Source organism: Pezoporus wallicus, unplaced genomic scaffold (genome assembly GCF_028554395.1).
Source record: "Pezoporus wallicus isolate ANWC-B61680 ecotype Strahan unplaced genomic scaffold, APGP_CSIRO_Pwel_v1 contig_14547, whole genome shotgun sequence".
Classification (NCBI taxonomy): domain Eukaryota; kingdom Metazoa; phylum Chordata; class Aves; order Psittaciformes; family Psittacidae; genus Pezoporus; species Pezoporus wallicus.
This window is the reverse complement of record NW_026639781.1, coordinates 177,962-188,055: the sequence shown is the minus strand read 5'-3', so window position 1 is coordinate 188,055 and position 10,094 is coordinate 177,962. Positions and strand designations below refer to the sequence as shown.

At 54.1% G+C, this 10,094-nt stretch overlaps 1 protein-coding gene across 1 annotated transcript in view; it reads right to left on the bottom strand.

Moving 5' to 3' along the window:
- Positions 1–1,013: 1,013 nt before the first annotated feature.
- IGSF21 (immunoglobin superfamily member 21) overlaps positions 1,014–10,094 on the bottom strand; it is a 39,960-nt gene continuing 30,879 nt past the window's right edge. The window contains exons 4-10 of the mRNA XM_057416264.1: positions 6,654–6,772; positions 5,758–5,873; positions 5,038–5,485; positions 2,143–2,228; positions 1,752–1,944; positions 1,607–1,645; positions 1,014–1,269 (exon numbers count right to left, since the gene is read on the bottom strand). Coding sequence (XP_057272247.1) covers positions 1,196–1,269; positions 1,607–1,645; positions 1,752–1,944; positions 2,143–2,228; positions 5,038–5,485; positions 5,758–5,873; positions 6,654–6,772 — 1,075 coding nt within the window. The 3' untranslated portion in view covers positions 1,014–1,195. The remainder of the gene's footprint in view (positions 1,270–1,606; positions 1,646–1,751; positions 1,945–2,142; positions 2,229–5,037; positions 5,486–5,757; positions 5,874–6,653; positions 6,773–10,094) is intronic.

The following is a 10,094-nucleotide window of genomic DNA, read 5'->3' as shown; positions in this document are numbered from 1 at the left end:
GTTTTTGCAAAGAGCCATCCCAAAGCAGGATGAATGTTGTACTGGGATGTGCCTGGTGATACAGGGCACCATGAGAATGGCCAGGATCTGGCCGTACTGGACTGTTACGTGTTTCCATGGTGACAATTAGCCAAGAGGGATGGAGAGGGTGGAACAGACCAAACGTGGGTGCTTTAAATTCAGCTGGTGCCTGTGCTGCCCAATGGGGCCCATGCTGCCCACTCATGTGTGAGTGCTGACATTTTGGGCTGGGAGCTGCCTGTCACTAGAGATTGACTGTCCAGGCCGGGACAAGTGATGTGCGTGATGCCTGTCTTCCAGCAAAGCTGATTTGACCTGAACAAGGCCTGGATTAAGCCAGTGATCCAAGCTTTTGAGCTCCCAGCACCACCGTCTGTGTGCATGAGGGCTGAGTGGGGCTCATCTCCAACACAGAATCATAGAATAGTTTGGGTTGAAGGCACCTTCAAAGCTCACCCAGTTCCAAATCCCTGCAATGAGCAGGGACATCATCTAGGTCAGGTTGTCCAGAACCACATCCAGCCTGGCCTGGAATGTCTCCAGGGATGGGGCATCCACCACCTCCCTGGGCAACCTGTGTCAGTGCTTCACCACCCTCAGTGTAAAGGATTTCTTCCTCACATCCAGCCTGAATCTCCCTCCTTTAGTTTAAATCCATCACCTCTTGTCATGTCACAACAAGCCCTGCTAAAAACCTCTCTCCATCTTTCTTATAGGCTCCTTTTAAGAACTGAAAGGCCTCAACAAGGTCTCCTGAAGTCTTCTCCAGGCTGAACAACCCAATTCCCTCAGCCTTTCCTCACAGGAAAGGTGCTCCATCCCCCTGATCATTTCTGTGGCAGTGCAGTGGGAATGGTAAAAATGGCTTTTCTACGGGAAATCTGGTCCTTGTCTCACAGAGGACACCCCTTGCAAAGCCTCTGGGTACCCCAAGAAGGTGCTGGATACCCCAGCACAAGGCAAAACATGAAGCACAGCCTTCTACCAGGGGGAAGATTTCTCTTTTTCCTTTTAATTAAATTGTCTGAGGAAGCCAAGACACAGACAGAAAGAGACCGAGACTGTAAAGAGTATAGAAAACCAAAAAGAGAGCATAGAACCGATTGATGGAGGTGTCAATGCTGGGTGGAGCCGTACGGAGGAAGAGGAGGAGGAGGAAGAGGCAGGCAAAGCTTCACGTTAGCTCCAGGATCACTGTTAGGGTGAGCGCCAAAACTAGTCTGAAGCCGCAGTGGCTGGTAAGTGAACCTAGGCAGGAGGAGAAAAGGGATGGGAGATTAGGGAGCCACATCTCAGTGCTTGGGTTTGAAGCAGGATGGGGTGACCACGTTTTCTGGGTGGGGGGGATCACCCTCCTAAACCTGCTTTGGAGCTTGTGTGGGGTGTGCAGCAGGTCAGGGATGCTGCAGGGAGCATCTGTGGGACCCTTTTTGGTGCTAGGACATCCCTGCTGCCAAAGGCAAGGGCTTGGGTGATGCAAAGAGGGATGGCCAAGGGCTTGGGGCCATGCAAGGACAGATGCTCTGCACGGTCCTTCACTCCCCGGGGTGTTTTGGGTCAAAATACCAATGTCCCCGCCACTCACCATTGGAGTCCTCTGTTCCTCTGGGAATATTTGGGTTTTCTAATGGAAAAGAAATAGCGGAGAGACAAGTTTATTGTGTGTGTGAGGGGAAATGAGTGAGGATTCGGGGGGGGGGGGGGGGGGGTGACCCCGTTTGCTGCCCTACCAAAAACGATGAGCCGGGTGTGGGTGTCGGTGGAGCCCAGGGGGTTCTGGGCAGTGCAGCGGTACATGGAGCCATTGAGCTCAGCTGGGACCCGCTCCAACACCAGCTCCTTGCCATCGTGCTCGGTGCTGCCATCGAGGAGCCGGCTTCCCACCCGTGTCCAGGTGAAGAGGGGCTCAGGGAAGACTTCATTCTGCAGGGAAATGGGTGTAAGGAGTGAGCAAACCCCGTCGTGTGCCTGGAGCAAGGATGGGGTCCTGCTGAAATGCAGCCCAAGACCACCAAGCCGACCCCATAAAGTGCTGGTGTGGATGCAAAGCTGTTCATTGGCATGGCATTGTCCCCATGGCAATGGGGATGGATGTATGGATGTGTGGATGGAGATGCTGACCTGGAAGCCCTGCACCAAGATCCTCACGGTGTCTCCGACACGGGCTCTCGTTGGGGTCATGGTGATCTTTGGGCCCTTCGGAGCAACTGCAAGGGAAGGGGACAAGAAGGGATGTCAGCTGAGCACAGCATTCCCCATGCTGGTGGGTGCTCTTGGCTGGGGTTAACGATGGTTTGATGAATGACTGTGGTGAGGGGTGGCATGGCCTATGCCAGCCCAGGGCGGGCTGGTGGCTTGGTGATTGATGGACAGGCTGGTGGATGTCCAAATGACTGATAGACAGGTAGTCAAGGACTCTGCAGGAGGATGAATGGGAAGACTGAGATTGATAGATGACTGTAAGGGGACACATTGATGGTGAAGGACACATTTCCTAACCGTGCCTTTCTCTTCTCAGAAACAGGAGTTAAGAGGGGTCAGGTTGGGTTGAAGCCATGGAGATGGACACCTCAGGAAAGCATCCTCAAGACAAGGTGGCCTTGGTGAGTCCTGAACGAGTGCTGTTAGCATGGGAGATGGCCACAAAGCCTTGCTGGCACCAAACGCCAAGCACAGCCCTGCACAAAGGAGGGGATCCCACCTGTGTCAGGGTGGGATGGGGCAGCACCAGGAGCTGCCTGGTCTTTGAATGGAAGGAGCCTTTTGGAGGCTCAAAGGGGAAAAAGGGCAGGAAGGAGTCTGTGGTTTGCTAACAGTGCGTATCTCATCCTTTGTATCTTCAAGCACTGCTGTGGATGGGACAGGCTGAGCCTGAGCATCACCCCAGCAGCACACAAAGGGACAAACAGCCACCAGAAAACACATCAGTCTGTGGTGGTGGACTTTGTTCTCTTGGAAAGGGCATCCATGGCCCAGAATGCCCTGCATGGACACACACCAGGGACCATGGTTGTGCACCTGGGCTGCAACACCCATGCAAATCCATTCTTCCAGTGTTGGAGCAGGGCGGATGGCCTGCAGGTGCTGCACCATGCTATGGTTTGCACCAAAAGATAGCTTTCTGTACCAAAGCGAGTGGCTTGTCTTGGTTTCAATGTGGCTTTTATTGAGAATACATATAGTGTTTATATACTATTTATATAGAGGGGTTTAATGGGAGATCTGCTGGGACGTTGCCCAAAGTCTGGGTGTAGATGGTGGCAGTGGGGTGCCCAGTAAGTCGTCCAGGCTGCAGGCATCGTAGGGCATGAGGAGGGCTGTGGATCTTGGGGGGCAGTTTGGGGTGAACTTTGCTATTACAGGTATTTGAGCTACTGGGGAAGAAGTAGCAAGCCATCAAGGTCTTGGTGTCATGGGGAGCCCCCGAGAGTGGACACCTAAGCCTGATGAGCAGAAGAAGGTGTGAAAATGCAGGACTTGGGCTGGTTTTTGGCCGGTTGTATGCTGGGAGATAGCTTTAAAGCTCTGTGGGGAGGAACAGATAATGCAAGGCCCTCTATTACCAAGGGAGCTGCTGCTCCTCCCTGCTGACTGCCAGCGTCTTGCTGACCTCCTCATTGGCACCAAGCTCACACTAATTGTGGTGGTTGATGAGCTGAAGAGACAGAGCACCAGAACGGAGAGGCTTGTGCACACTGAAGCCTGTGCCAAGGATGGGTGGGGAGCCAACAGGGTGAAGCTCTCCAGGAGATGGTGCATCACTGCTCACGCAGTGAGCCAAGTGCCCCACTTGGCCAGGACAAAGCCCAGTCTTCCTCACCCAGCTCAAGGGGAGGAAGGCTGGAGCAGCCTGTTTGGGAGGGTACCCTGGAGTGTGGCAACCCCACTGGAGAGCACTCCCAACAGGGAGGTCCTGGCATCAACCCCACTGCCCTATCACAGATGGGGCCTCACCAGCCCCACAGGCTCCCTACATGCAGGGGCCAAGCCTGGCTCATCCCCAGCAATCCCCATGGGATGAGTTTGGTGGTGATGGCCAATAAGGGTCATGGCATGTCCTCAGGTCTCTTGGGACTGGGTATTGGTGGATGGAGGTGACATCACTATGGGATAAAGGTGCTCCCCCCACAACATGACCCCAGTCCGGAGGAGCTCCTCCATCCCATCCCCTCCCATAGGAGGTAACACTAAGGAGCTCCCACCTCCCCACATCCCCTGCAGGCACCCAAGGCAATGACCCACCAAACACCAGGGACCCCCAGCACAGCCCCCAGGTCTAACACCCCCCTCCCTGCTCATCCCTACACCCAGCAGAGCCCTGGCTCCCCTCAAAACCAGCCCCTCCTGGTCCCCCCCCTGCCCTGGTCCTATGCCTCCCCTTTACATGCAAACACCCATTCCCTTCTCACCAAGGGGGCTTCATGCATCACAGACCACCCCCGTCCAAAACCTAGGGCTGTGCCCACATTACCCCTTGCTGTTGACACCACTGCCTTGCTCTGATACCCCAGGAAATTCTATTCCCCACTACCAGCCCCACACATCCCCCCAGACCCCCACTACCTGCATCTAGAGCCCCTTCCCCAGCCCTATGTCAACACAGCAAACCCACCCTATAGAATCCAGGCCTTGCTCCTTTGTATGGGGCACCCTGAGGCTATGAGGACTTGGGGAGGCAGCATCCACACAGCCTCTTTCTTTCCCTCCCCATTCACAAGGGTCTCTGCACCCCATAGACCCCAGGCCACCCCCTTACTCATCCGTAACAGGAAGGGGGACGAGCCCTTCTCATGCCTGACGGACCCACACTCCTACTCTGACACCCTGGCATCACCACCTTCGACCATCATGCAGCCCTATGTAGCACCTTGTTTTGGCCTGCGGGTGCACGAAGACGCCCAAAAGAAAACAGAAAGAGCAATAAAAAGAGGAGGAAAAAGTACAAAAAAGGTTCAAAAAGTGCAAAAACCCCAAGAAACAACCCCACGAAGCCACCACGGGCTGCATGGACCTTACCAAGCGTCACCTCGGACTGCATGGGCATGGAGAGCGCTGGGTGCTTCACCTCGCAGCTGAAGAGCGCCTCATTGTCGATTTGGGGGTTGAGGGTCCAGGTGAGGGTGGCCCGCGCCTCCACCGTCCCATCGCTGACGGGTGCATGCGTGTGGCGGAAGTAGTAGATGGGCTCTGCCACGTGCACCCACCGAGGGAATTCCCGGCTCACCACCGTCTCGGGAATGGTTTCGGTGACGGGATCCCGCTCGGCCGCCAGCCCCCTTGGGGGGTCCAATGTGGCCGGGGCTTGCCCAGCTCCCACCTCGCCTTCATCCGTCAGGGATTTTGGCACCTTGGTGTCATCCAAGTCGCGGTGAAGGAGGTTACGCGGTGCCCAGTTCCCGGTGCCGACCGGCGGCTCCGGCAGCGGCGTGGCCTCGATGGGCTCCCCGTCCCTCTTGAAGTACACCTGCGAGGGGACAAAAGGGGCAGTGAGACCAGTGGGGACGGTCACCACCCCGGACATCCCCACATCCCACCCCTTGGGTGGCTTTTCTTGGAGCTGCTTCCCAAGGTCCCCATGGAAAGATGCTGAGGGGTGAGATTGGGGTAGCAGGCAGCTATTTGACTTATTTTGCCTTCAAAATCAGCACACAGATGTGATATATTTTTAGCATATATATGTATATATTTGTGTTTGCTTCACAGATACGTATGGAAGATAAACCCCTGGGGGCTCACCAGCGGGGCGGGTTTGCCACCAGACACCACACACACCAGGGTGAAGTTCTGCGCCTGGTAGCGGCTGAAGGGTGCTGGTGTGTCAGCGGCGAGCACCGAGATGGACGTTGGAGGAGCTGCCAGGGAGCAGAGCAGGGGCATTAGTGTGATGTCCTCAACACCCACCCATCTCCATCCTCATCCCCGTCCTAGTCCTTATCTCCATCGAATCATGGAATGGTTTGGATTGGAAGGGACCTTAAAGCTCATCCAGCTCCAACCCCTGCCACAGGCAGGGACCCCTTCCACTAGAGCAGCTTGCTCCAAGCCCCTGTGTCCAACCTGGCCTTGAACACTGCCAGGGATGGGGCAGCCACAGCTTCTCTGGGCACCCTGTGCCAGCGCCTCAGCACCCTCACAGGGAAGAGCTTCTGCCTTATCTCCAACCTGAACTTCCCCTGTTTCAGTTTGAACCCATCACCCCTTGTCCTGTCTCTACAGTCCCTGATGAGGAGTCCCTCTCCTGCGTCCTTGCAGCCCCCTTCAGACACTGGAAGCTGCTCTGAGGTCTCCATGCAGTTTCTCTTCTCCAGACTGAACAGCCCCAATGTTCTCAGCCTGTCTCCATACGGGAGCTCTCCAGCCCCTGATCATCCTTGTGGCATCCTCTGGACTTGCTCCAACAGCTCCATGTCCTTCTTATGCTGAGGACCCCAGAACTGCACACAGTGCTCCAAATGGGGTGTCACAAGAGCAGAGCAGAGGGGCAGGATCACCTCCTTTGACCTGTTGTCCCCATCCTCATCCTCACCCCCATCCTTGGGGATGGAAAAATGAACCAAATCCCTGCTGTCTCCCAGCCCTGAGACCCTGCAGTTGCTTCCCCTCTATTCCTACCCATGCAGGGCTGCACTCACCCATCACGTTCAGGAACACATTCCCGGAGGCCAGGACCACCTTCTCCCGCGTGGCTCGGTCGTAAATCCCCACATGACACTCGTAGGGACCGTTGTCCGAAATGCGCACCTCAGGGAGGCTGGGGAGGAGAGATAGAGCTCACCACCTGCTCCCCCTTCATCCTGACCCCATTTCCCCGGGGGATGCAGTGGTCAGCATCCGGATCTCAAGGTGTCGGGGTTGCTTTTTACTGGTGACAGGGATCAATACACTATTAATAACTGCAGCGGCTGCAGGAGAGAGCTGTGTAATGTGGTTCAGCAGCTGGAGTTCAGCGGCACTGACAGCTCCTCAGGAGGGGAAGTAATTGTATTATAGAAAGAGGAAGCATATGGGAGCTAAAAGCACCACCAAGAGCAGAAGCCCACGAAGCCTGGACATCAAACACCTGCAGAACGCCAATGTTAAAGGCTCAACACTGAACATTACAGACCGCTCAGGCGATGCAATGGCTGCAGCAAAGCGTGGCAGATGAAAAGCATCAAATGCTCCAAGCAAACCCAGAGTACACATGGATCGATAGATTATCTAGGGTCTTTATAGAGATATAAAGAAAACCAGGAGAGGAAGAGATGTGCAAAAGGCTCAGTGCTGCTGGAGGTGGAGATGATCACACCAGCTGCAAAGGAGTCACTTTGCTGACTAGCAGCATCCCACCCCATCAGTCAGCATCATCATCCCACCTTGCTGGCTGGCAGCATCCCACCTCACCAAACAGTAGCATCCCACCTTGCCGGTTGGCAGCACCATCCTGCCTTGCCAGCCAGCATTATCCCACCTCAGTGGTCAGCAGAATCCCACCACAGCAACAAGGATAGGATCAGTTCCTACATGGAGCACCCTTCAAGCCACTCCCTGCTTAATCCCCTCCGCTTTTCTGGAGAAACTGAGGCATGCACCTCACAGGGCTTCTCTGTCCTGGGGTAAATCTGGCTCTGGTTTGATGGATCCTTTCTGGAAGCCTCTGGCTGCCTTCCCATGCCTCATCCTTGCTACACGAGCCCCCCACCAGCACGAACAAGGCCCTGTCGAAGCGAACAGTCACTTGGCAACTCCTTTTAATGGCCTTGATGCTTTCAACTAAGCCTCCTCCATCTGTTTCAGTCTCTAATTACCCAAGCATCAAGTGGGAAATCATCCGCACCCTTCGTTAGTGGCTTGCAGGAGCAGTTTTGGTCCCCACCAAGCTGGGGACACCGTGTCCCAGTGGCTGCCAAGGACAAGCCCTTTGGGTTTGCACGTCGATTTGGGTGTAAAATGGTCCTAATTGGGTCGGTTCGATGCTTCTGCTATGGGTAAGGACCGGAGGGAGGGGCTGCCCAGCCCTGCGAAACCAAAACGCTGACCGTTATGTCCTTTGTGTCCTCTAAGCATGCTGGAAATAAGGGGAAAAAAACCCTATATAGATATTCATAAAGCAGTGCCTTCCTCGACAAGGGTGGGTTTTTAATCAAAGGAGGGGAAAGGAAATAATCCAGGGTTGGATATCTCTCAGCTTTGCTCTTCACATCTGAGCGGGCGGCGTTCAAAGCTGCTATGAAAAGAGGCAGCCCCGGCAGCCCTCTGTGCCGTGCAGATAAGAGCCGCGCCGCTCGGGATAACGCTCCGTGGGACGGCACCGACGTGCCCGTGCCATTGCAAAGATGAAAAGAAGAGATGAAAATCCAGAAGGGTAAAATGAAAGGGGGAGAAAAACTGAGTGGAAACGGCTGGGAAGCACCTGACCCATCACTAAACCCTTCCTAATAGTGCTCCATTTCTTCACCAGAGCCCAAAATGAGGCAGGAGACCCCCCCCTCCAAATAGAGCATCAAGCCAATGATTCAGAAAACAAGTCTTTTCAGAGCCTCCAAGAAATATCTCCTTTCTCTCCAGGCAACTTGCTGTTTTCCTCTGTAAAAAGGCGACTGTGTGAAAAGACTTTTACCATGAACATCCCTGGCTCCACGGATGATTTGCCGGCGCCGTGCCGATGATTACCGATGCTTTTAAGTTCTTGGTCCTAGGGCGGTGAAATTTTCTGCTTGCAAATGCTATTAGTTCTACAATATGTGGTGAAAGGGAGGAAAATGGAGGGTTCTGAGCCAAAAAAAGCAGCTGGGGGTTGGTGCAGTGTGCCATAACCGGGTGAACATGGCGTGTCCTTGTCCCTTGATCAAGGGATGCTTGTGTTGTCTCGCTCCGTGCACAGGGGATGTTTTAGTCTGGTTTAATACCCCAACTTTCCTGCTGCTTCCCTATTTGAGGAGAGCAATGGCCAAATCCAGCATTGAGTGAAACCACTGGGTTTATGGCAGGAAGCAAGGCTGGTGAGTTAGGGAATGTGTAATCCCTTTGTGAAGCCGCCAACACAAGCTCTAAACAACAATTAGTTGTGTCAGAAATGTGTACAACATCAGAGCGAGCTGCTGAGCAGAGCCTGTGCTCCAAGGGGAAACAAAATAAAAGAGTGGAGCAGCCTCTGAGCATCTCCTGAACATCCTCTTGGGCAACCTATTGCCTGAGCATCCCCTGAGCAAGCCCCTGAGCACCCTCTGACCAGCTCCATAGCATCTGAGCAAGCATCTGAGCCACCTTTGTTTATTGCCTGAGCATCCTCTGACCAACTCCACAGCATTTCCTCAACAAGCCTCTGAGCAACCTTTGATCATTGCCTGATCATCCTCTGACCAAGATCCTGAGCATCCTCTGACCCCCACAGCATCTTCTAAGCAAGCCCCTGATCATCTCCTGAATATCCCTTTGGCAACCTATTGCCTGAGCATCCTCTAAGCAAGCCCCTGACCATCCTCTGCCCACCCCCATAGCATCTTCTAAGCAAGCCCCTGACCATCTCCTGAACGTTCCTTTGGCAACCTATTGCCTGAGCATCCTCTAAGCAAGCCCCTGAGCACCCTCTGACCAACCCCACAGCATCTCCTGATCATCCCCTGACCTTCCTCAGCAATCCTTGAGCATCCTCTGGGCAAGCCTATGGTACCTCTAAGCATCCTCTGAGAATCCCTGAGCATCTCCTGAGCAAGACCCTGGGTATCCTGAATATTCCCTGAACAACCCCTGAGTAACCTCTGAACATCCCAAGCTTCTCCTGAGCTTCCCATGAGCAACCCCTGTGAGTCCCCCTGAGCAACCCTTGAGCACCCTGAGACTCCCCTGAGCATCATCTAAGCAACCCCATACCATGTCCTCTCCAGCCCTGCTTTCCTGCTTGTTTTCCGCTCCATAGTCACTTTATTCCCATGCAGCCACCCAACACACTTGCTCTTCCTTGTACTAAAAACCCACCTCTGAGTGTAACAGAAAAAAACAGCAAAAAAAAACCCCTAAAACTCAAATTCTAAGAAATTAGAAGGGATTTCCACTTGCGCACACACTCATCCGATGGGACCAGCCCTGCCCAA